Here is a 27,447-nt window from a genome sequence, read left to right as displayed (position 1 = left end):
TGATACAGGAAGAAGATTTCTCCTGTAATCCACACCCTCAGATTTCATAAAATAGGATCTCAGGTCTGCACATATGCTTGTTACTTGACCAGTCCTGTCAAAACCTTTTGTCAGTTGCCTCCTCATTGTCTCTCCCTTCTTTCAACGAACAAAGAAATCTACTAGTTTTGTCATAGCTGGACTTCTGGAAAGAACGCTTTCTAAATAATTGGGCTTTGATTGTTTTGATGTTTTTGGCTTTAGACCTCAACAAACTGAAACTGATAGGTAATGTACTGATTTGCCTGGATAGAAGTCTCTGAGCAGGACAGCCAAGTATATTGTCACGGGGTATGTTTTTGAGATTGAGTAATTTCAAAAAGACAGCGGTATTATCACGCTTTGACTTCTCAAGTAATTGCTTTGCACTCTGTACTGCACGTTCAGCTAGTGCATTTGACTGTGGATATTCTGGACTACTAGTAACATGTACAAAGTCCCATTCTCTTGCAAGCTTCTGAAACAACTGACTGGTAAATTGGGTACCATTGTCAGAGATAAGCTTTTGTGGACTTCCATGGACTGAAAAATGATGTTTTAACTTAGTAATAACAGTAGTGGAAGTTAGGTTAGGTAGTAGAGCAATCTCAAATCAGTTTGAATAAGAGTCTACAAATACTAAGTAATGTTGACTGTTCCACATGAATATGTCAGTGGCTACTGCTGACCAAGGTAGTTCAGAAACTTGACTTAGTTGAAGTGGTTCTTTCTGCAAATGTGGTTTAGTACTACTGCATACTGAAGAAGAAGAAAACACTTTATCAATGTATTTTGCAAGAGAAGTTCAAAATACTAGTCCTCTTGACCTTCTTTTGGTAGCTTTGGAACCTGAGTGACCACGATGCAAAATCTGAATGTATTTATGTTGCAAGGAAGCAGGAACAACAATTTTAGGATCTTTGGAAATAACACCATCTTCCATCAGCATCTCATCTCTGTAAGGAAAGTAGAGTTGCACTTCTGGTGGTACACTACATTGCTTTGACAGCCATCCATTACGTGTGTAGTGATTCAGCTTTTGCAAAACTGATCAGTCTTTGTGTGATCTCTTAGCTCATCAAGTCTTGTGGTAGAAAAATTACACACTTCCATGACATTGGAAGTCAAAATTCTCTGCATCAAGCTGTTCCTTTGTATTTCTGGGTGATCTGGACAAGGTATCAGCCAGATAAAGAAGCTTGCCTTTTATATAGACCATTTTGAAGTTGTACTTTTGCAATTTAAGCATCATTCCTTGTAATCTTGCTAGAGCTGAATGCATATACTTCTTTAAAATAGCAACCAGAGGTTGATGATCAGCTTCAATCTGAATATCTCGACCACAGATATAACCATGAAACTTGGAACATGCAAACACTACAGCCAAAAGTTCTCTCTCAATCTGAGCATATTGCATTTCAGTTTGGGTAAGTGTTCTAGATGCACATACTACTAGTCTACCCTCTTGAAAAATGACTGCACTTAGATCAAATCTTGAAGCATTGCAGGAAAGAGTTGCTGGTTTGTTGACATAGTATCTTAATGTAGGAGGAGTAGTAATTTTCTGCTTAAGGTCTTCAAATGCTTTCTGATGATGTTCTAACCATGGCCATGTAACATTCTTGCATGTTAGCTCTCTCAAAGGCATTGTCATGTACAAACCTGCCTAAATAGTTGACCATAACAAGAAAACATTGTAGAGCTTGTATATTTGTCTGGCACCGACATCTCAAGAATGGCTGCTTGCTTGGACAGGTCTGGTCTCAAGCCAATGCTAGTAAATAAATGTCCTACATCTGTAACTTCTGGTAGTCTGAACTTGTACTTTAGAGGGTTGAGCTTCAAGTTCACTTCATGTGCTCTAACTACAATTCTCCTAAGATTTCTGTCATACTCTGCTTCACCACTGCCTCCGACTAACGAATCATCTACTATTATGGCAAAAGGATAACCTGAAAAAAAATTGCTCCATTGCACACTGAAAGACTTCACTTTCAGAATTTATTCCAAGTAGCATCCTGAGAAATCTGCATCTTCCAAATGGGGTACTGAATGTAGTCAGTAATGAAGATTTGTGATCAAGCACCACTTGTCAAAATGAACTTTTTCCATCCAAGACAGAAAAAACAGTGGCATTTGGTATTAGAGCCTCGACTTCCTCAACTGTACGCATAGAATGATTAGGTCTTTTTAATGCTTTGTTCAAATCTCTTGTGTCAATGCATATTCTGACTTCATCTGAGCCTTTTTTGTGAGCTGCTACCGTGGACGACACACATTCGGTAGGTTCTGTAACTGGACAAATTACACCTTGCTGCACCATTTTGTCCAACTAGGCTTTGGCTTTATGCTGCATAGCTGTCAGAACTTTTCTTGCTGGTCTGACCACTGGACTGATCCGTGGGTCTAACTTCATAGAATACACAACTGGAAGTTTGCCTAACTTGTCATTGAAAACATCAGCATACTCTGAAAAATAGTGCTAGTGAAGCTGGAACTGGGACATGTGTTATTTGATGAACAACTTTGGTAAAAGAAAGCAGATTCATTCTCAAACGGTCTCTGAGACCCAATAATGACTACAGAGGTCTTTTGGACTACATAAAATAATAAGCTATAACAGTTCTTGGCCACATAACATGAAAGCACTACTGAGCCTTTGGTTTGAATTTCTTCACCTCCATAAGCAACAAGTTTCACAGAACTGGTCACATTTAGTTGTTCCCCAGCTCTTACTTTAGCAAAAGTATCTGCAGCAGACATAACATTACACTTTGAACCAGTGTCTACTTTGAGCTCAGTGGGCTTACCATTGATCTAGACAGTACAAAATACTTCATTCTTTGCCAATAAATCTCCTGCATCAATTCTTTCACCAACTACTTGTAGAGATTGGTGAAGACAGGAGACCCATATAGTAAGGTTGGAAGGAGAAGACTTTTTGAAAGTTTTATTCAGATGGTTTTGTCTAAGTATTGTTTGTTTCTGTAAAGTTTGCCTAATTTGAAGTGAGTCTTTTTTATTGCATTACTAATATGCAAGTCAAAGCTAAGTTTGCTGTCAATAGTAATTCCTAGTAGTTTGGTCTAATTTACTAACTCTACTGGGGCTTTGGTTATGGAGAAGATAGTAAAGTCTGTGGGAACAGGTTTAGATGCAAAGATGAGTAGTCTAGATTTATTAGGGTTAAGTAATAGCTGTGATTGTTTTAGCCAGAGGTCTATGGATGTAAAGGCCTTTTGTGTTAACTTTTGGAGGTACAGATTATGGTTGAATCATCTGCATATTGTATGGTAGTACAGTCAGAGGTAACTTTATTTAGGTCAATTATAAAAATGTTGAATAGTAGGGGTCCCAAGACAGACCCCTGGGGGACTCCTATGTTATTTGGGAGAAAGCTAGAGAGGTTATTCAGCCATTCTATGGATTGCTGTCTGCTTTCCAAGTAACTAGTGAACCAGGTTAGGGTGGGATCAGAGCATCCTAGTGAGTGAGTTGCCGGATAAGTTTGATGTGGGAGACTGTGTTGAATGGTTTTGAGAGATCCAGTAACAGGACTGATGTAAGTAGGTTACTATCTAGGCCGTTATAAATGTAATTTGTTAAGGATACTAGGGCAGTAATGGTACTATGGGATGGTTGAAAACCATGTTATCAAGGGAATAATAGGTTGTTGCTGGTTAGATAATCAAGCAGTTGTTCGTGGATGCATTTTTCCATTATTTTAGATAGAGGGGATGGGATGGAAATGGGTCTAAAATTAGATAGGTCATGAGGGTTTCCACCTTTATGAAGTGGGGTGATTATTGATTTTTTCCAGAGCTGGGGGACTGTGTGTTCGGCAAGTGATCAGTTTATAAGGATACTTACTGGGAAACATATTGCCTTAGCACTAATTTTGAGGTATTCTGGGGGGAGATTATCAGCGGATAAGGAGCCTGGTTTCAATTTTCCAAGTAATGTTTGTATTTGAGAGGTTGCTACAGGTTGGAAGTTAAAAGATGGCATGGAGCTGATACTGCTTTGAGATAAGATGAATGGGTTAATGGGGGTTGGGGTATTGCCTGCATTTACTAATGCAAGGATAATATCAATACAGTTTTTATTAAATATTTCAGTGATTTCAAATGGGCTTTTGTCTGAAAATGGAGGTGGGTTTTGGGTGCTGCCAGGATTTAGTAATGAGTTGAGAGATTTCCAGAAAAGTCTGGGATTATTACTGTGGGTGTTTATTTGTTGAGAGAAGTATTTTTGTCCTGATTAATGGCATGTTTTGCTTTGTTTCCATGTATTCTGAAGGCAGTTTCATTGGGTGGGGTCTTATCTTTTCTCCATTTGTGCCATGCTCGGTCTCTATTAATCAGTAGTTTGGTTGATTTAGATAGCCAAGGAGCATGGTTGTGTTTAACTCTCTTTTTATGGGGGCTATGGAGATAAGGGTATCTAGGAAGACAGTATTGAAATAATGTACTGCTTCATCTAAGGGAAGATATTTCAATGGGTTCCAGTTTAGTGTTTGTAATAGGTTGCAAAAGTGAGACTGGCTAAAATTGGCTAGATTTTTGGTATATTTGTATGAATGAATGCTTGGAGTGGAGGTTGATGGTCTGTGTATCAGGGCTGGTAAGTGGTCTCTTAGGGTGTTGGGACTGGAGTAGTACTGTGGGTGGGATACTAATATCCAGTCTAGGGTGGATTCATGGTGACTGTTGTGTGTTGGGGTTTGTATAATTTGTGTAAATTTGAACAGACTGATGGGAGTTTGTGGAGTTGCTTTGTGTTAGTTTAAGCCAATTTATATTAGTGTCACCCAGGATGATGGTTTCATTTGAGATGTAGTGGTTAGGCCATGACAGGAAGTCTTCCAGTGTTGGGATACAGGAACCTGGAAGAATATGGATGGTGGCAATAGACATTTGTTTATGGTTGTTGAAAAATAGTGATGCTAATAGGATTTCCATATTATTGAAAGTGGGAATGATTTTTGGGTAGGGTACTATGTTTAAGTGGTTACAATATATTAATGCCAGGCCTCCCCCTTTCTTATGACGTCTATCTTGTTGTAATATTTGATATCCAGGAGGAAGTATTTCTGAGTCAGACATCTGGGGTTTGAGCCAGGTTTGTTGGAGCAACTATATCAGGTATCTACTGTGTAAGCCATGCATGGAAGTCTGCTACTTTGTTACAGATACTACGGATGTTTAATGTCACGATGCAAAGGTCTTTTGGTGCGTTCACAGAGTGATGTAGAGTTGTTAATATGTTGGTTGGGGGAGGGGGGTCCAGGGTTTGGATAAATATCTCCATTTTGGCATAATAATGTGAAGATAGTGGTTTGGATTGTGGATGAAATATAGTTAAATATGGAATATGCATATGAGATGTATAATTGTTTAACTTTAGGTATATTAAAATGCAGTATGGTCTTGAAAGTGGTGGTGTCTCTATGACTGAAGAGTGATGGTGAAATAGAGTAACTATTTTGGGATGAGTTATGGTATATGTATGCTGTAGTTTTTGTTGGGGTTAGTTGATGTAGTGTGGTGTTGTGAGAAGTGAGGTGGTAGAGAGTAAGTAGGTTAAAGAGGGTTAGGGATGTTATTAATAGAGTGTGCATGATGCGAGATGTAGGAGGGTTTTAATTGTTTTGAGTGTGGGATGTGAAGAAGGAAGGGGGGCTTAGAGCCTATGAGGAGGTTGGAAGGAGTGGCCTGTGATGCATAAAGTTAGAGACAGTGGGGGCAGGAGGGAACACAAGTGGTAGTGGTTTTCGAAAGCCATCCAGCATATTAATACATCTCAGAGAAGACTTTTGCCAGTATGCACACACACGGACACACACACGGACACACACACGGACACACACACGGACACACACACACACACACACACACACACACACACACACACACACACGTCAGAAATTTGCTAGATTTGCTAGTACTTGTTAACTATGCCCAATAACAAAACAAGTCTCCGTATAACTGAACTTTGCGAAATAAGTTTTCCAGGCACTGCAATACACTTGAAATCATTGTACTGAATAATTCACTTATTATAAGAAACATTTCAAACAACTTCACTGTGCAAATAAACTGGGCGGAAGAAGATGAGAGCAAGAAACATTTTCAAGTAACTGCACTTTGTGAATAAACAGTACACGGGCACACTGAACTTTCCCCAAAATGGCTGCAGTTTGCTAAACAACTCTGTATAGTGCAAGAAACACTCATAGCGGCACTCTGCAAACAGACACACCCAGCACAAGAAACCTTTAGAAATGGCTGTACTGGACTGCACTTTATGAAATAGTGGCACTTTGCACACAACAAACTCTTTGGAATAAATGCACAGTAATAAACACACACTGTAAGCACATTTACACACTGACATACTTCGAATAACTCTAGTTATACCACTCACAGATCCAATCAATGTGAAATAGTAGTTTATGCCAAAACACAGTAATCCACCAAAAAACATGCAGTTGCCTTGTTTTATTTATACTTAATGTGCCCTTTTTGCCCTTTGTTACATTTGTTTTGCTCATTTAATCTCTTTTCATGCCGATTATATTTTCTTGTGCTCATTTTCACTCTAAACATACTCATTTTATTTTAAACCTGTTAGTTTTGCAATTCTGAGGTAATTCTAAACCCCTTATATGCTTTTCTGATGCTTGTTTTATCAAATACCTTAATTTCAAACATTTCATCTTATTAACATGCTTTTTCATCCTTCTCATTTGCTTAATAAATGTTTTTGTGATATTCGTTTGCTTAGTAATGCATTTTGTGCCCTTGCAATGCTCTGTTTTATTTTTTTTTAAGAAATAAATTGTTTGTGCAAGTTTTCATTACCTTTAGCTGGTTTCTGCCCCTTTTTTGCTCTTGGTTCAATTAGTTCGCCTTCACTGTTAACTCTGCACCTCATGGCTCTGAAAAGCAATCTCTGGAAACCCGGTTCTGACATCATGTGGCTCGTTTAGTCAGGTTGAAGTAGACGAACATTGTGGGTTCTGCTCAAGCAGCTTTATTATGTACAAGCACATTAGAAATGAAGCTAAATAACTAACTTATATACAAACTAGCTGTCTCATACACAGATGTTCACACTCTGGCTGCACTCAAAATGGCACTGACGTTAGCATGTGCTTGCTATTTATTTATATGCACGTTCAGGTCTTAGAAATGCTTCTTAAAGGTACAACACATCTGTTACTCTACAGTACCTTTTAGGAACTCTGCCACCCTAGGTAACTATGTCATCAATAAAACACCCCTTAATGTTGATTCACTAGTCAGGGGTCAGGGAAATCATGTCAATAGTAACCCAGCTTCGACCAACATGTGTCCATGATAACAAGAAAATCCTTGTATGTTCCTCAAATTGTAAGTAGCAGCATGGCATTTAGGTCCACAGAACTCATTATACCACTATAGTCGGCCCTCATCGGACCTATCATACCGTACAATTATAGAGTACTACTTCACAATACATAACTACTAGACATGACCATCTTCAATATGATTTACATATCCAAAACAGCATCAAGAAAACCCATCAGAAACTAGGTACCCCGACTGCCAAGGTAACTCTAGCTATCACTTACCTCTTACCCTCTCTGTCTTATATGAAACCCATATCATGGCCAACCTACAAGCCTCACTTAGTTCTAAACTTGAACAATGCCACCACAAAGTTGCCAGATTTGCTTGCAAAAAAACTTGCCAGATCCATCAATGTTTAGTAATAAAAACACTTAACTGGCTTGACCTTCCTCACCACTTAACCTTATACCCAGCTCTTCCTTAAAAATCACCTACACCCTATTTGCCTGCCCCACACTCCAATTCTATCTACCAAACCATTCCCTTTGGTCAAATGATAAACTACTTACCATCAACAAACCACAAAGGGTTGCTGGAGTCCATCTTTACTCCAATGATGAAGCTAGAACTTGGGACAACATTTCTATATCAATCAGGTCTACCTCGCACCAACTTTTCAGACCATTACTAAATGACTTTCGCTCTGCCTCCTGGCTTTTTCTCACCTCTTCATCTGGGACAAAGCTACTCCTAGCATTCTTCATCACCTTCTCATACCTCCCTTTAAAGTACTAAACCTTCTTATACCCTTCTAATACTTCACTTTAGTATAGTACTTAAACTGTTATACCCACTTCTGATTTAGCACACCCAAATTTCCATTCGATCGCTACTTCTCCATTGGCACAAACTTAATTATCCTCTCTAATACCTCACTCTAATGTATTTCTTACATTATTCCAACCTAGCTTATACACCACCTTTCTATCTGTAAATTCTCAATACAATGCTGTATATTATTCATGTTTGCAAATATCCATACAAACGTTATTACACTAGCTACTATGATATGTATTCACTATAACTGCATTATAATCATTATTTTTGTAAATACTGATTTCATTAAATTCTTTACCTTGGAGCTGTTCTTCCCAGGCCTCCCATGAGAAAGGGCAACTATGCCGTCGGACTTTCCTGGTAAACAAATGTAATTCAAAAATTAATAAATAATAATGACCCCTTCTGTACTTACCTGACCAGACATGTGCAGTAAATGGAACATTCACAAAGGTTCTTGCAAAAATACAAGCAGTAAACACAATGTCCTATGCTGATCGCCTTAAAGCCCTGTCTCTTTACTTGGTATTACAGAGACTTTTGAGAGGTGATCTTTGCCTGGTGTACAAGGCAACTTTGGATTGTGCTTTGATGAACCTTTTGCACATCCTCAAAACAAATGGCATCAGAACTACTAGATCAAAAGACCTAAATTTTGCTTGTGAAATAAATATGACATGCTGGAGAGAGACACGTTTCTCAGAGAATTCCTATTTTCTGGAACAGCCTCTCCATCCATGTGAAGCAGATTTCCTCCCTATGCCTATTGAAGTGAAACAGAAATTCATCCCTGGTCTGACGGCTATGTCTCTGATGGATAGAAGTAGTCAGTAAATCACCCCTAGATAAATCATATTTGTGGGTTACATTTGGGTTGCATGGCTAGGCTTATAATTGCCTTAGTAGTCATTAATCTAGTATACACATATGAACCTATGAATAATTGATAAAAAAAAAGGCATTGTGCAATGTATAATGCATGAATATGACAAACGTTAAAAAAAAAAAGCATTGTGCAATGTATAACTCATGAACATGACAAATGTTAATAAGGTTTATTTTCTTTTCTATGAATGTGTGTGAACCTATGTCTTACAGGTTCATAGGTAGGTACTAGGCTATATAAGCCTAGCCAAACGGTACCCTGGCTTTTGCCACCCAAGAAAATTATTTTCCTGTGCCCCTGTCAAGCAGAGCCACAAAAGTGATCCCCGGGGTGAGTTTCCTATCTCCTATCCAATCAAGATTTTTCTTGAAGAGTGCTAATGACGAGCTTTGTTTGATATAGATAGGTAGTTTGTTCCAGAGTATGGGAAGTCTCTGAGACAGGAATCCATCTCTCCAGCATGTTCTCTTTACTGTGGTGACAAGGTTTAGGTGCCTAGAGCATGTAGCTCGGAGGGATTGGGATTTCTTAAGTGATAATTTAATAAAGGTGTTAAACAATGCTGAATAATGTTAACAATTCTGCTCTGTTTTGTAGTATCACTAGAGAAAAAAAACACCTACCTGTTTCAAAGCTTTCAGTTGTTTGACAATGCAAGCATTCTACAAAAGAAAAACATCTGGAGAAAACTCCTGTTTCCTTTCAGTTTCATATCTTACCTAAGGCAATCTATCATTCTTGAAGCAATACGCATTCTGCGCATAACACTGAAGACCCAAATACGACTGATGCCACAGAGTGCAGGTTCAGGAACAGTTGAACAGCACCAGGCTCTCTGACGTTCAAACAAAGAGCCATCTCTATCAGTGTTTTCTTCCACACGACTTTCTTCAATTACCCTATAGCCCTGTATAACAGATGAAAGGGAAATGTGAAAAGAAACAGAAAATGAAGTTCTTTCTGCTTCTAGAAGATGATGTTCTTTTGAGAAATATTGTACTGGCCTAATAGAAAAACAATCTGAGATATATTGTCTTTAAAAGGTAGATACCACAAAATTCATGTTGTTTCATCAACTTTCTGAAACACTGAACCACATATGGTCAAGTCTATATGCTTGAAGTTATGGAACATCTAAAACCAACAATAACCAAAACTGTATTTCTGCAGGGGGCACGCCCCCTGCACCCCCCACAGTGCCTGCTAATTATACATACCAACTCTGAGATCACACTACAGTGGGGAAAAGGAAAATTCCCAGACCCAACTGTAACGTAACCACAGCACAAATGGTTCAATGTTCTGTAACTTCCATAACATGGTCTTGACCATGTATGGTTCTATGTTTCAGAACATCGATGAAACATGGATTTGATTCAACATCTAGGGAAAAAAGTTGGAAAAGCAAGCAAACTGTGATGGTCTTCTCTGAATTTCAGATTAGTTTTTGTAGGTTTCCTTTTAAATATGTTACTGCAGTTATTTAAACTAAAACTGCACAGCAAGATGTAGGGAGTTAACCAAATTCTGGTGCTCATTAAAGCCCACACTACATTTAACATTAGATATTATTTCACCGCTATATTTTATCTGTTTCTAGAAAATATTGTGTGGATATATTGAGAAATTAATTAACTTTATTTTCCTTCTTTCTTTCTATTGACCCAAGTGTATCCTCTCTACTTGCATTAATTCCTTCTATAGCCTTACAATGCCTGAACAGCTATCTCAAGGACATTAAAAATTGGCTGGATGCTCAATGCTCTTTATTTGATGGTTCTGAGATACAAGTACATGATATGAATACGCAGGAATAGCTGAAGCCAACATCTTTATCTACCTTTCTTTCGGCTGCACACCTGCACCATCATCACATCAAGTCACTAAACTTGCAGCATTTTGACAATCTCTGCTTCACAAGACTAGCATCAATTAGTGCATTTGACTTCCACACTAATATGGCCCACGGCAACAAAACATATTAACAGCATTCTGAACAGCAATGATTTTCAACAATATCACATGTATTCTGTTAGAAAAAAACAATGTACAACCAAGTCAAAGCACACAGTGATCAGTGTCTCAGTTATTGCGTGACAATGAGAATTATAAATATTTTATTGCCCTTATTGAACATGGGTTACACACAACATATGGATAAAGCAATAACATAGTAGGCATTATTAATATAACTAGAACAATGTATAAATGTTATCCCCTATCCATTAAAGTCCACCTATTACCTAGTGGCTGAAGCTCAATCTCCAACTTGCACTTTATTTCACTTATAATTTGTTTTGTAAGTGGACTCCACAAACTACAGTTCACTTACCACTATTCTCTCACAGAATGCAAACTTCCTCCACAATCTATATGTTCTTTTCCTAGTCCATTTAAAACATGCTGCTTGAATTAACCTATCTACTTTTCACCAGCTGCCTTCTTCCCCTACCACTAACTTGTCCATTTGGCCACCCAAGTTACTTAAATTGTCTGTACTTCAAACACTCCCATGACCCCAATCCATGCTCCTCCTTCAGACTACTAAATTTCCCGACTGTAACTACACCCTTTACTTCCCTTGTAGTAAGTTCATTTTTACTTTATGCCCGTTAACCATAATGCTTTCTCCTACTTGTGTTGAGACCATTTACTGCCCTCCCACTAAAAGTCCCCAGTAGAATGACAACAGTTGCCCAGAGGGGCTGTCACACAGGTATCCATGGAGGTAGTTTGAGCTTTTGCCAGTATGACAGTATTTCTACAGTGTCCTTACCACCTCTCTTAGTGGCTAATGTGAGCACCTGTGTCAACAAAGGGCTTCCAACACCCTACCAGATGTACATGTGAGCTTCTATCCCACATGCTAATGAGGGTTGTTGCCCATAGGTTCATAGGTGTGTACTAGACGAATAGCCCTGGAGCCTTTACAAGCCTAACCCATAGGATTACCCTGGAATTGTGCCACCTGACATTAGTTTCCAGTGCCTCTGTCAAGTAGAGCCACTGGAATGATCCCTGGGGTGAATTTTCTATTTCCCATCCACTCATCAAGATTTCTCTTGAAGAAGGCCAGTGAGATGCTCTGTTTGACATGTATGGGAAGTCTATTCCACAGCATGGGCATTCTCTGGGTTATGAACCTGTCCGTCCAGCATGTTCTGTTGATTGCGGTAATGAGGTTGAGGTCTCTGCAGCGTGTGGTGTGGAGGGATTGGGATTTCTTTAGATGTAGCATTTCAAACAGAGCTGGGTCAGACAAGGCTTTCTAAGTCAAGCAGAGATCACCTCTAAGTAGGCGATATGAGAAAGAGAATAGTTGGAGTTTTTTTGAGTCTGTCCATATAAGAAAAGTATTTAAGGCCTAGGATCCTCTTTGTGAGGTACTTTTGTGCCCCCTCCAGTTGTTGCAGGTGTCTAGTGAGGTACATGCCAAATAGGGCATTGTACTCAATGACTGGCCTAATGAGGGAAGAGCAGAGGGACACAATGACCTCTTTCTTCCTGGATGCAAAACCCTTAGTAATGACATGTGCCACACAGAAGGACATTCTGACCACAGTGGCAGTGTGGTGGTCAAAAGAGAGGCTGCTGTCCACCTGTATTCCCAGATCTCTTATAATGCCTTCTGGGTTCAGTGGACTACCATCGATGTGGTATTTCATGGGAAATGGGTTTTCCACAAAGGTATGACGAGACATTTTTTGGCATTGAGCTGAAGGCCATGGTTCTGACACCAGTCGTTGGTCTCAGTGAGGCCTTTCTGTAGGATGTCAACATCACTTGGGGAGTTAATAATGGCACCCAACTTGCAATCGTCTGCAAACTTTGTCAGCCATAGTCCCTTCATGTTGGACTGGACTTCTGAGAAGTAGATACCAAACAGGAGAGGACCCAGGACCGTTTCCTGTGGGACTCCACTCATGACTGGTCGGCAGTCTGACTTGGAGTCAGCAACTTTCACACTGTGGGTTCTATCTGTGAGCCAGTTTGCAACCCACCTAGTGATACAGGGGTTGATGCTTAGCTTAGTGAGTTTTTCTATGATTCCTGAGTGGGGAATGGTATCAAAGGCTTTGCCCAGATCAAGGTAGGCTGTATGAACCATCCTGCCTTCATCAACAGCTCTGGTGATTGACTCAAAGAAGTCGACCAAGTTGAGCAAGCATGATCTACCCGTCACAAAACCAAACTGCGTGGGATCCAGAGTTTGGAGATTCCCTATATCCTTGTTTATTTGGTCCATGATGATGCATTCCATAGCTCTACATATCAGACTTGTCAGGCTAATGGGGAGATAGTTCCCAGGGTCTACAGTCGCTCCTCCTTTGTGGAGAGGGATGACTATAGCAGTGCGGCATTCAGTAGGGACAAAGCCTGAGATGAGGCTGTGACTGAACAGGGCATATAGGTGAGGTGCCAGTTCACTTTGTAGTTCATGTAGAACACAGCCAGGGATATTATCAGGTCCCACAGAGGCTGTATTCTTGGCCTTGGACAGTGCTGTTCTAACCTGTGCTGCAGTAATTACTGGGTGCCTGGCAATCTACTGCTACTGTGATTGGTCCTTGACCATGACTTAGGATGGCCAAATCCATGTTGGCAGTCCTGGCTATTTTTAGTGCTCTGCAAATCTTTGCGTTCATGGTGGTAATCAGTTGCCTAGAACCATCTCTCCTCTCTCTACAGATCAGTAAACTGGCATCAGCTGCTCACTCCTATCCTCCCCTGTCCAGCTCTTTCAGCTCCTCTGTTACTAACTGAATTTTGGTAATTGAGTTATGTTTGGGTCTTCATCCAGCTACATCGCAGACAGGCTAGTATAACATCCCATACCCTGAAAATCCCCTTCTGCTGCCTTTTATCCCTTAACCACCTACCTCTCTACCTTCATGCTTATTCCTCCAACCTCTTCTCTGTCTCCCTCCACTGCTCACTTCCCCATCCTGCTCTTTTCCTTCCAATCTATTCCCATGCTACCATTTGCCACCTGCTCTTGAGGACTCACTTCTCTGCATCTACCCAGTCCCACAAGCCTCTGCACCTAACGTTTCAGCTCAACAATATCCACTCCTCCCCTCTATTCAATACACTATAACTGCTCCCTCCACCCTATGAGAAAAAATCTTCCACTTGACTGTACTTCCTTAGTGGCTGTTTCACTGGAAAATCTAGTAGCATAATCTCTCTCTTCTTGCTCCTTGCAACTCAAACAATTCAGTATATATATATATATATATATATATATATATATATATATATATATATATATATATATACATATGTGTGTGTGTGTGTGTGGGGGGGGGGCATTATGAGGTTTTGACTTCTATTGACTTGAGTGTCAATCTTATGGCTTCACTCACCCCCCCAATCTTTTTTCTCCTAGTGCCTGCTGGGATTAGCTCTCCTAATTCTGCCGTGGCACTCTTTTTCACTGAATAGCTGTACTGCTCTGGACTGGATGACATTGCTTACCCATGACAGATAAGTCAGTGTCAGCAACTAACTCCCAGCCACCACAGTTAGCTAATCGAATAACCAGGTTGCTAATCAATTCCACAGAGTGCATTGGGCACAGTCAAGACTAGACTTATGGCTTCACTCTTAAAAGGGAACGTACACCTTCATCCCTTCCAGACCACTACTACTGCTGAATAGAAATAAGGCAACAGTCCTGTTAAGTTCTCCCACAGTAGTTTCCTGCACTTTTGGTAGTGTTTACATAAAAGGAAGGAAAGATCATATGACAAAAGAAATACCAGACTCCTCCAGCAAGCCACAAGTGAAATGAATGGACTGCAAACGGCACAGCTGAATAAACAAGTATAGTTTAATTTCTAAGCACTTTCGCCTTCAGTAAAGGCATCAGAGAAAAACAGAACACAGGATGCAAATCTGTTTAGATATACCTCTCAAAAGCTATTTAACCAATTAAAAACCCTTATCTAGAACAAGTTTAGCAGCATTTAAAGTGACAGTGCACATTCACAAAGCACAAATACATATAAAACAAACATAAAAGGCATAAAACGTAATACTGTGCTACTTGAAAATGTAAAAATACTTAAAATGCTTATTTTAATATTGCAACTCTTGCTTTTAAAATGCAGTTAAAAGATAGCATATAATTTAATCTGGGTTTATTAGTTGCATTTAACCAGATGTGCCAGTTTAATTCTTTCTGTTCTAATAACAGTTCACTATTGCCCCCTCTGTCTGACATACAAACCCTGTCAATAATGAAAAAAAGAAATCTCCTGAAATATGGACAGTCCACATTATGTTTAAAAATAACAATTGTAGATTTGGATTTTTTTACATCATAAACATGTTCATAAATCCTCTCTCTAAGCCTTCTAATGGTTTTACCTATATAGAATGCAGAGCAAACTGAACATGTAGCAAGGTAAACAACCATCTTCGTATTACAACCACACACTGTCAGACATGAAAGAGTCGTGCCATGTCCATCAACAACTACATACTTTATTTTATTTTTATTTCACATTTGTTAACCAGGTTAGTCCAACTGAGTTTGCAAACAATCCCATTTTCAGTGGAGACCTGAGGGGAAAAGCCCCAGCAAACGTAAGTAAAGACAAAGTAACAACATACAAATATTAAATAATTATAATACAAAATAATTAATTGTAAAAAAGCAAAAAAGATTATTAACTGCTTGCATTGATAGTAAGCAACCCATTTTCAGTGGAGACCCAAGGGGTAAGAGCCCCAGCAAAGATAAACTATACAGGACAATAACTATTAAAAATAACAATGCAAATAAGAAATTAATTATAAAGAGGAAAAAGAAAAAAAATATGAACATTAAGGGTTGCACCGATAGCAATGTGTTCTAAATTTACTACATATAAGAGTAAAAACAAAAATATAATTGTTGCTCAAAAGAAAGAAAATGTACAGACACTGGTATGAAGTGGGGGGGGGGGAAGAAATAGTGTGGTGAATGGGAGGGGGAGAGAAAGGAGGGGGTTGACCCAGAGACTCCCAAGACTCTGGAATAGGCTGCCCACACATGTCAAGCAGAGCACCTCTTTGGCCCTCTTCAAAAGGAACCTTGACGATTGGATGGGAGATAGGAAATTCAACCCGGGGATCACGTCAGTCGCCCTGCTAAACAGGGGTCCAGGAAAGTAAATACTGTGGGAAGAAATAGCGAGGGAATTGTTATGGCTACGCTTGTATAGGCCCTAGGGCCGATAGCCTAGTACCAACAAGAGTTGAGGGTTTAGGAGGTTAGTTTAAGCATAAGTTACTAACAGAGAAAGAAAGTTAGGAAATGCAACAGGTTATACAGTAGGACAGACTTAAGACTATGTGTGGCCAAGGCAACGGCATAATTTCAAGTTTAGTAGGTGGGATTTAAGCTCCTTTTTATAACAGGGAAAGGAAAGGTTGGATCTAATATGGAGAGGGAGTTTGTTCCAATTTAGTGAGACAGAGTATTTGTAAAGTAGTTTGCCAATATTCCTTTTGGGTTTATAAACTAAGAGAAGATGCTGATCAGCACTCCGGAGAGGCTGGGCGGGAGAGTAGAGAGTAACATGGGAGGCGAGAGCAGGGCAGGGCAGACGGGTTGTTGAGTATGGAAAAGGTAGTGAAATTGCAATTGTAGGAGAAGGTGTGGAAATTCTAGTCATTGAAATTAGTTTAGTGAGAGGCACTGATGCAATGAGAGTGGTTAGTTTAGAATAATTCTGGCAATTTTGTTGAATATTTGTTCGTTTCTTCACTGAGGTAGTTTGGATATTGGTAAGGATGACGGAAGCGTATGCACGACTAGGTAAGAGAAATGCCTGTGCAAGAGTGCGTTTAGTGGCAGTAGTGAGGAATTTTTTGTACCTATAAAGTAGTTCAAGTTTTTGGTAGAGTTTTTTTGAGGGCCTGTTGTATGTGCAAGTCAAATTTTATTCAGTCATCAATTATTACCCCAAGGAAAAGATAAAAATGCCCACCAACCTATCCAGATAGAGTTGGTGGGAGTTTTTATCTTTTCATCGACTACTTTGCGTTTTGCCATCACACCTCCCAGAACTATGGCTGAAGGCTGTGACATCATTGAACTTGATTATACTCCTAAGGAGGTGCAAGATGAGAATACCAAAGGTAAGGAGACTTTGTACAAAATCATGTGCAGGGATAAGAATCCACTTTTAGACTGCATTCTTGATACTACAGAGAATGATACTTCTACGGCTGACATAGTGTCTCTAAAAAGCAAGCTACATGTAGTTGAGAATAATCTATTTAAATTAAACCGGTACCAGTTTCAAAAGTTTCATCTGGAAGCATGTATAAAGGAGGGCATAGTTCCCAGAGGTTTTCATGTTCTTAAAATGGCCACGCATACAGACGGACACTGACTTGCTTAGTGAATGGCAGAAAATCAACTTGAATTGCAGTTTTGGTTAACTGAAGCTACTTATAGCATCAGCAGTAAGAGAGGCTAAAACACCTGTCTTCTACAATTAAACATTATGATGAGCTTCTGACCCAATTTAGCATTGGATTACTTGATATACACATGATTGAAATTTTGGACTCTGTTTATGAGAGAAAGTTGATTAAACTTAAATTAAAGAAACCTGCAAGAGATCATCAGGATTTTTTTTACAAGGCAATTTTTTTACTTGGCCAAGGTTCAGTGACGCTAGGGAGACTGTGTCTCAGCCTAGTGAGCAACTGGTCACCATAGCGACTTCTGCCTCAACCAATCAGATGACGACTTTCTCCAGAATCCTTGTGATGATGTCAGTGCCTGAGATGCAAGTGAATGAACCAGGAAAGGAACTTGAAGCCAGGAGAAAGACGCTCCTGGTCACAGCACAAGTTCATAATTCTCAGGATTCTAGCACTAACTTTAACGTTAATACTTCACATGGGCTGGACCAACGGAACTCTTTGATTCAGCAGAAGCTTCCGTTCTATTTACCCATAAGGGAATGGAAGGCACGGCATCAAAAACAGCACTCACGAAGTCACAGTTACAGCAGACAAAAAAGAAAAATGGAAGGGGAGCAAATGAACTCTCTGAATATCAAAAAAAAAATTTTCGGTGGTGAAAACTGTTTAGTGTGGAATCTTTCCACTCACTTGCTCACTGAGAATGTACTGAAGGTTCTACAGAAAGGACTCTCCTTCACACCTACAAGGTACTCTGATTTTACAGATGTCGTTTTAGACATTAAAAAGTTTACACAAAATCTTATGTTGAAATTAATGTAAAAGGATGTAAACAATGACATTGATGGACATACTGCTTTTAGGAAACCTAGTGTTTTTGTACCAGTTTTTAACCCTCTCATTAATGCCTTTGAGAAACTTTGCTTAGAAGATATTTATAAGATGAACACTTCTGGTTTCTCTAGTGCCGATAAGAACAGGCACTTTAATTTGACTAAAGATGAGTTTGAAGCTTTAAAAAGCATTCAAAATAATCATGAGATAGTAGTGAGGCCTGTGGATAAAGGCAGCCCAATAGTTATTCTAGATAGTGCTTCGTATAGTAATGCCAGAGTTAACATGCTTACTGACGGCACTTTTTATGTGAAAATTAATCGTAATAGGGTCAAGAATATGATTACAAATGCGACTCAGTTGGACTATGTTACGTAAATGAACTTTAATAGACAAAGGTCTATATGATTATTTTCTTAGTTCACATCCTGTAATACCTACTAGAAAAGGACTGCCCAAGCACCACAAGGATAGTATAAACCCTCCACTATGGCCAATTGTTTCTGGGCACAATTGGTGTACGGAATCAATTTCCATATATTTAGAACAGTTCCCTAGGCTTATTTTTGATAGGCTTGAATATGTTCTTCCACCTCCCCCAGCCAAAGAAACCATAGTCAAAAACCTCTCCAAAGCAAACTTCAAACTACCTGCATCCGAAGTGGAAAGCTTCACTATTCCCTTGCAGAAGGATAATGATATCCAGGATGCGGAATCCTACACCAAGGCACTCTATTATGCATCTTCAGATTGCATGGACCGTGCTATCCCAAATAAAACCAAGACTTCTTCCTCAAGCAAGAGGAAACCAGTCTAGTGGACCCCGGCCATAAGCAAACTTTACAATAACAGGAGGAGACTTGTACAAAAAAGAGGCCAAATCTCAAGTAGAAAAATCATCCCTGATCAGCATTAGTAAGAAATTGAGGGCCTTCATCAAGTCAGCTAAAGCTAATTTTGAAAAGAAAGTTGCCAAGGATGCCAAGGATAACCATAAGGCCTTCTATGGCTACGTCAAAAACCTAAATGGCAATGCTCAGGTCTGTTCTGAGCTAGTACAAAATGGAACAAAATACACGGACCCTTCTGACATGCCAACATCTTGGCTGACAGGTTCAGTGCAAATCCCCCCCCCCCTCACCACCTACAGGGCCTATTACCATTCCAGGGGATTGTGTAAGTCCAATTATTACTGATACGTTGGTTAACAAAGCTCTATCTAAAGCTAAAAACACTGCCTCCATGGGACCAGATGGTGTCCCAGGCTCTGTCATACGTGAGCTCCAAAAGGAATTAACCCCGCATCTTAATGCCCTGTTCAGTCTCAGCCTCTCCGCAGGATATGTGCCCATAGAATGGTGCACGGCAACGGTGGTCCCGTTACACAAGGGTGGGGCCACAACTGACCCTGGGAACTACCGACCAATAAGCCTGACCCGTCTGATCTGTATGGCTATGGAGCGAATCATTATGGAACTCATAAATGGAGAGATTGGGAACCTCCAGTCGCTGGACCCCACACAGTTCTGCTTCATCAAGGGGAGATCATGCCTCCTGAACCTGGTGGATTTCTTTGAGACAGTTACTCAGGCTATAGATAAGGGAAAGGAGGTACACACGGCTTACCTTGACCTTGCTAAAGCATTTGACACCATTCCCCATTCAGGTACTATTGATAAGCTCACCAGCCTGGGCATAAACCCTTACGTCACAAGATGGATCACAAACTGGCTTTCAGACAGATCCTATAAAGTAAGAGTAGTGGGATCTATGCCCGAATCCAGACCAGTAATGAGTGGTGTGCCTCAGGGCTCTGTCCTGGGGCCCCTCCTGTTTGGCATATACTTCTCAGGAGTACAGGCAAGCACGGAAGGGCTGTGGCTGACTAAGTTTGCGGACGACTGCAAACTGGGTGCTATAATAGAGTCTCCGGCTGACATGGAGATCCTCCAGAAGGGCCTAAATGAGACTGATGCATGGTGTCAAAGCCATGGTCTCAAGCTAAATGCAAAAAAATGCGTAGTAATCCCCTCTGGAAAAAAACAGAGTACCCGCAAACTACAACATAGGAGGTAATCCCCTGAAATCTGAAGAAGAAATAAGGGATCTAGGGACCCAAGCAGATAGTTAGCTTTCCTTTGATAACCATGTTGCCAAAGTGGTTAGAAAATCCTTCTATGTGACCCATCTGATCACGGAAGGGTTCGCATCAAGATCTAAGGATGTAATGGTGCCCCTCTACTCTTCCCTCATCAGACCCATTAGAGTACAATGCACCAATTGGAATGTACCTGGCTAGACATCTCCAGCAGCTGGAGAGACCACAGAGGTACCTAACCAAGAGGATTACTGGCCTCAAACAGTTGCTCTATGCAGCACGATTGAAAAAGCTAAGACTGTTTCTGTCTAACGTACAGAGCCATGTCCAACCCAGAATGGTTGAACATGCTCCATCTTAGCAAAACCAAATCTACTCGAGCTACACACTCTAGGGATATAAACCTCAACACAACAATGAATAGAACATGCTGGAGGGATAGATTCCCTTCGCAGAGACTTCCCTTACTATGGAACAGGGTCCTGATCTACATAAGATAGAGCCCCTCACTATCACTCTTCAAGAGGAACCTTGATGAGTGGATGGGTAACAAAGTTCACATCGGGGATCACACCAACAGCACTACTAGATAGGGGCCGAAGGTACTAGCTGCTAGTACAAGGGTCTAGGGATCTACTAAAGGGGCTGTGAATAAAGCACAACGTGGCTGGGCTAATATATGTCTTTGGGCAGATAGCCCAGTACCAACCTATGAACCTATTTTGAAGGACACACAACATTTCCTCACTGATTTGTATGCTTTTTTAGAATCATATGATAAGCCTGTTACAGATTTGTTACTAATTACATTGGATGTCACATCTCTATTCACACTGATACCCAATGAACTGGGCATAGATAGTGTTAAACATTTTTTGAGTATATTTTCCAATGTGAATGATGAAAAGGTCACACTCCTGCGTGCTCTCCTGAAATGTGTGTTACAGAATAATGTTTTTCTGTTTAATGAAATCCTTTATTGGCAGCGTGATGGCATAGCTATGGGCACTTCAAGTGCCAATAGCTATGCCAACGCTGTCATGGCTGGCTGGGAATATGATTATGTTCGGAGAGGCTCCTTCAAACAATGTATTGTTTTTTTATAGAAGGTTTATGGACGACTTGTTTGTTCTATGGAATGGGTCATTGGAGCAGTTCCTTGATTTTGAAAATTATATTAATACTAGCACTACTTTTTTTAAAGTTTAACTTCACTTCTTCTACTAAAAGCATTAACTTCTTGGATGTGAGTATGGGGTGGATGAGGCTGGCAACATGTACACCAAGCTTTATAGAAAACCATGCCATGTTAATCACTTACTATCCAGTGACAGCATGCATCCACCTTATGTCTTTAAAAATGTTGTTAGAAACCAGATATTTACTGCATCAAGACTTATTCATGAAAATGACTTCAATAATCAAGTTGAAATCATTACAGAAAGAGTTAGCAGAGAGGGGTTATGATACTCAGGACATGCAGAAACATACTGGTGAAATTGCTTGCATAAGGAATACTAAGGCTAAACCATATTTTTCAAAGGACAATGGCCATAGCCATTGTGTAAAAATAATTTGAGTAGTATGAAACTAAGGGTTCCTTTATACTACTCGACTAATGTCTCTTTATATATGAATGTAGTAAGAAAACACTGGGATATTTTAACTACAGATGAGGACATTAGTGAGTTAGTTGATAGTAAACCTAGGTTTTCATTCAGGAACATGAAGACTCTGAAAAGAGAACTTCGTTATACCAGACATGCACCACATGAACATAAGATTGCAGCAACTATGCTCTGTGGGAAATACTTTGTTTGCCATCTTATTGATAGTACAGCACAATTTGAACATCCAGACCAGCATAAAACATATAGTTTTAGATGTTTTGCCACTTGCGAGAGTGAACATGTTGTTCATTTAGCTTATTGTTAGAAAGCTATCAAATTTTATGTAGGCAAAACTGATGGATCATTAAAACAGAGTATTAAGGAACATATATATTATATTACGAATAGTAAAGTTAGTGTCTCGCGGTGGTGGTGCTGTGGTAGCGTTGTCGCCTCACATTAACACGTTGTCCTGTTCGGTTCTCAGCTAGAGCGTCTTCTGTGTGGAGACATGCGTGAATGGGTGTAACTTCGTTGAAGGTTGTGCGTCAGGGCCGGCAACTCGGCACGTAAAAATCTACTGCCAATCATTAGCGGACCGGAGTTCCGCTGTGGCGACCCTAACTGGGAAAAGCCGAAAGACACAACAAGTAAAGTTAGTGCTCTAGCTAAACATGTCATGTGTACACGTTTAGAGTATACCTTTAAATTCATGGTTGTAGGCAGGTTTTTTGAAACTGCAAGAGGTGGTGACATTCGTAATTTAACAGAACTAGAGGCTAAGTGGGTAGGGGTGACTATGGGCACGGACTCTATGATTCTGTGCCCATTAAGCCCAAGTTAAAATCTAGACCCCCTCACTAGACAGCCTTTGTATATATTTTATTTTATCAATATTTTTTATAAGTACATATGTGTATATATAATTTTGTATACTTTTTAGTGTCTAAATGTGGACATATATTTTGGTTCACATTTTTATTGTTTTATGTTGATTTAGCTGTTTTGATCATTAAAAGTTTTCTGTGTATTTAAATTTCATGTCGTGATTTGAAAGTCATTTAAATTTGTTTATTTAAACAAGCATTCTGTGGGGGTTATTAGCATCTGATGACGCAGGTTTCACCTGTGAAAGCGCTTATGCCACTGTGATTAATGTCTTTTATACTGGAATCTTCAGCTGTCTTTGGTTCCATTTGTCTTTTTGGAATATTACCCCAAGGAGTTTGGTTTGTGAGGCAGGGGATATGGTGCTGCCATCTAGGGAGGAAAGAGAAAAGTTGGATTTAAGATGAGAGAGTGTGACGTAGGAATAGGAGGAGTTGAGTTTTTTTTTTTGGGTTAAGGATTAGTTGATTATTTCGAGCCATTTTTCAACAGAGATAAAGGAATTCTGTGTTAGTGTGTATAGTTCAGAGATAGTATTGGAAATAGATAAGAGAGCAGGATTGTCTGCGTATTTTATTACAGACGAGAGACTGCAGGATGAATGTAGGTTGCTGGTAAAAATGTTGAAAAGGAGAAATCCAAGTATGCAGCCTTAGGGTACTCCTGTCTGAACAGAAGGAAGGGTGAGAAAGCCTGCTGCCATCTAACAGCTTATTTCTAACAGTAAGGTAGGAATGGAACCAGCCAAGAGAATAGGAGAGAGGTTTAGGTCCGAGAGTTTGTTAAGAAGGATGGGATGAGACACAGTGTCGAAGGCTTTAGAGAGATCAAAGAATAGACGAGGAGGTTGTTGTCACTAGCTTCTGCAACATTTTGAGTAATAGATAGGCAGTCAAGGTACTGTGTTTAGGGTGGAAACCATGTTGCGAGGGGGTGAGGAGATTTTTGAGACCGAAATAGTACAGTAGCTGAGTATGTATACATTTTTCAAGGATCTTAGAGAGCGGTGAGAGAATAGTTATAGGGTTCAAAAGAGTTGCCACCTTTGTGCAAAGGAGTGGTATAGAAGGATTTACATATTTCTGGTACGGCAGATTCCTGAATGGAGCAGCTGATTAAGACAGATACAGGATATGCAATAGAGTCAGCAACAATTTTCAGAAATTGAGGGGGGAGTTTATCAGTGGATGGAGAGCGTGGTTTTAGTTTAAGAAGCAGGGACTTCATATATTTAGTAGAAACAGGTTGCAAGGTAAAAGGCTGAGAGACAGAGGAGCATAGATGTTTAGGGGGAGGTGAGGGTGACACAGAAGAGTTGGGATGAGCAGAGTTACCAGAGAGTAGGAGTTTAGAGATGCTGTCTATGAAGTGTTTGTTGAGTAAGTCTGCAGTTTCAGGGAGAGAGTTATAGGGGGGAAAGGGTTAAGGATGGTAGGAGAACCAGTGTGGAGCAGGGAGTTGACAGTACTCCAGAATTGTTTGGAGTCATTTGGGTGACAGCCTTGAAATGTAGTGAAGTATTGGCATTTATCCAAAATAATTTTTTTTTTAACGCAATTTCCGAGTTGCTTATAACATTGGAGAAAGGTGAGAGTTTTAGTGGTTTGCAATTTTTTTCCATAGAGCAACTTTCATGCATTAAAGCATGAGTAGCTTTGGAGAGCCAGAGTGCAAAATTAGATTTGATTCTGCAAGTTGGGGGCAAGAGAGTTTAGGACATCAAGGAAAATGTGGTTGAATTTAGTAACAGCATCATTGAGCAGGACAGTTTTTAGGAAATACCAGTTGATGGCAGAGAGTCTATAGTTAAAGGTTTCAGGGGAAAAGTTAGTCAGTTTCCTACAATCTCTGTAGAGATGGGGCTTAGCGACATGAGGAGAGTGCCTTAAGATAGAGATGGGAGAATGGTCACTAACAGAGTCAGGGAAGGTAGAGGGGTTACAGTAGTTGTTTGGAGAGTTGGTCAAGATCCAGTCAGTTGTGGAACCAGTAGCATTTTACTGTAGTGGGTAAAGGGTGGAGATCAGTTGTGAGAATCCATACAGGTTTATGAAATGTTGGGGTGAATCACCAATATGGGAGATCCAATCTATATTAACATCTCCAAGAATGTTGGAGGTGTTTTATCCAGGACAGTATATGTTCAAGGATAGGGAGTTTAGTAGGACAGACAACATCAAAGGACTTTGACAGATAAAGAGATTAGAATGGATACAAATTTACCATCATCCCTAGCTTTATTGACAGTATCCATAAATGCAGGTAGAGCTAGCTGTACTACAACTACAGGATGGCTGGACACCATGTTGGGTTGGGGTTAATAACTGCTCCTGAGTGAGATAGTGTAGAAGCTGATTATGGATACACTTTTTCGGTATTTTTTAAAGTGGGGATAGGATTGCTATTGGCCTGGAATTTGTAATACCTGTTGCATTTATGCCTTTGTGGAGAGGGGGGCAATGTATGATTTTTTTCCAAAGCTTAGGGACATGCGCTTTTATTTTTTTTTTTTTATTTCTCCAGATCTTTTGGGTTTCTACTACCATGATGGGAATTGTCCCCACTCCTAAGTCAAAGTGTGATTAAAGTTCGTGAAATTAGTATTGTATCAGGCTTTGATGTCAGCCAGAAGTGCACTTCGCAGCACCCGCAATGTGTCCAGTAATGACTCCTCCTGCAATTTATAGGGAGTTACATGTATCGGTAACATTTCTAAATACAACTGCAGATTCTGTTTTATAAGATCTGTTGCCCCTACTACTATTGCATCTGTCTGGGTATCTTTCTTCAACATTGCTTTCATTTCTGCCTGCAAATCCTGATATTTTAGGACTTTGTCTCTTTGTGTATACAAGACACTGTAGTCACTGGGTGTAGCGATTTCAGCGATCAAGCTACTTCTGTCTTCTTTTCGTGGACCACTATATCTGCTTTTCTCACATCTATCTTTTGCACTGTTGGTAATGGGTGATCCCATGTGATGTAAACCATCATTTTCTATGATGCTTTTTGGCTCATTTTTCCAGTGTTTTTCAGCCACTTCATCATAATGTTTGCTCAATCCCCAGTGCAACAGTCTTGCCACATTAAGCCTTTCAGTATACAGTCCTTCTGACATTAGTATGTCACAACCAGCAACAAGGTGTGCAACTGTTTTCAATTCTGTTTTACAAACCTACATTTGTCTGCTTCTCCCTCATGTTCAATCCTTTGGTTTGAATTCGCCTTTCCTTAACCATTACTGCGTTTGAGCCTGATCAACATGAGGTTGTTCCAGGAGTTTTCTATACTTCCACATTTCTTGCCTTTTCATCTGATCCTTCAACTTATACTCTATGTTTTTTTGGCATTCAGTTGCTGCCTGATTTTTATTTGCATCTGATTTGATTTTCAGTCCAGTTTGATGCTGATATGCTTCTGCTAGACTAAGAAGGGAAGTTATCTTAGACTTATTCTCCTCCCGTTTCAAAACTTTCACTATGTTTGGGTTTTGTGAGGTCAGCAGACATGTATGCAGTCCCACACTTGCAGATCTATACATGTAATCAATTTCAAGGATGCCCATATCTCCTTCGGAACGGGTAATATATAATCTTGGTATGCAGTGATTTTTATAAATCATCTGATGTGCAGAAACCATCCTTAATGTTTTCCTGTCTCATCTATCCAACACCTTTTGGGGCCAGTCAGTCACTCCAAAACTGTAAGACAGGACAAGAAGAACAAACTGGTTTATAGCTTGAACTTTGATCCTAAATGTCAATGCTGTTTTCAGGATTAATTTAAGTTTTCTAAAATATTCCCTACTGAGTTTTATTCACACTTGTTCATGTTTTATTGTTGATCCCTCATCAATTCCCAAATATTAATACACTCCCTCTTGCTCAAGTTCTCTTATATCACATTCTTCTCCCAAACTGATATTCTCTTGGTGCTGCAGTTTTCCTACTTTAAAGGTTGCTCTTGCACATTCATCAAGACCAAATGACAATCTTATATCATCTGAAAAAGTTTTGACTACTTGCAATTGTACTTTCAGTTTCTCATCTGATGAACTATACAGTTTTGAATCATCGACAAAGAGAAGATGAGAATTCTTTACACCTTTTTGCTTTCTGGGAGCCAAATTATATCCATGGCCTTATCTGTTAAGCAGAGAGCTTAATGGGTTAAGGGCAAAGCAAAAGAGCAGTGGCAACAGAGTCACCCTGGAATATCCCCTTTGGATTTTTATCCCTGGAATAATAATTTATCCTTTATCATGGCTTAACTGCAAACTGATCTGCCACTGTTTCATGGGTTGCTATGATGAAGTTTATCACTGCAGGGTATGTCTTTATACATTTTTAAGCACTCTTATCCATGAATGTGGGATACTGTCATGCTTTTTTGTAGTGTATCCATGCCATACTTAAGATTCTTAACCTTTTTACATACGTTTCCTGTATGGATGTATTTATGAGAATGGATATGGGGTAGGCTATGCTATTTGCTGCCATTTTACGAAATTTGCAG

At 39.8% G+C, this 27,447-nt stretch overlaps 1 protein-coding gene across 1 annotated transcript in view; it reads right to left on the bottom strand.

Annotated features, from left to right (window-relative positions):
- Positions 1 to 27,447, bottom strand: part of ESCO1 (establishment of sister chromatid cohesion N-acetyltransferase 1) — a gene marked incomplete in the record, with an annotated part of 993,102 nt that overhangs the window by 293,211 nt on the left and 672,444 nt on the right. Inside the window, 1 exon segment of the mRNA XM_044065376.1 lies at positions 9,795 to 9,982. Within this exon segment, the coding sequence (XP_043921311.1) occupies positions 9,795 to 9,982 (188 nt within the window).

The sequence above is a fragment of the Protopterus annectens genome, chromosome 3.part0, assembly GCF_019279795.1.
Source record: "Protopterus annectens isolate FY-2018-M chromosome 3.part0, PAN1.0, whole genome shotgun sequence".
Lineage (NCBI taxonomy): Eukaryota > Metazoa > Chordata > Ceratodontiformes > Protopteridae > Protopterus > Protopterus annectens.
The sequence above is the reverse complement of the archived record's forward strand: the minus strand, read 5'-3'. Positions and strand labels throughout refer to the sequence as shown.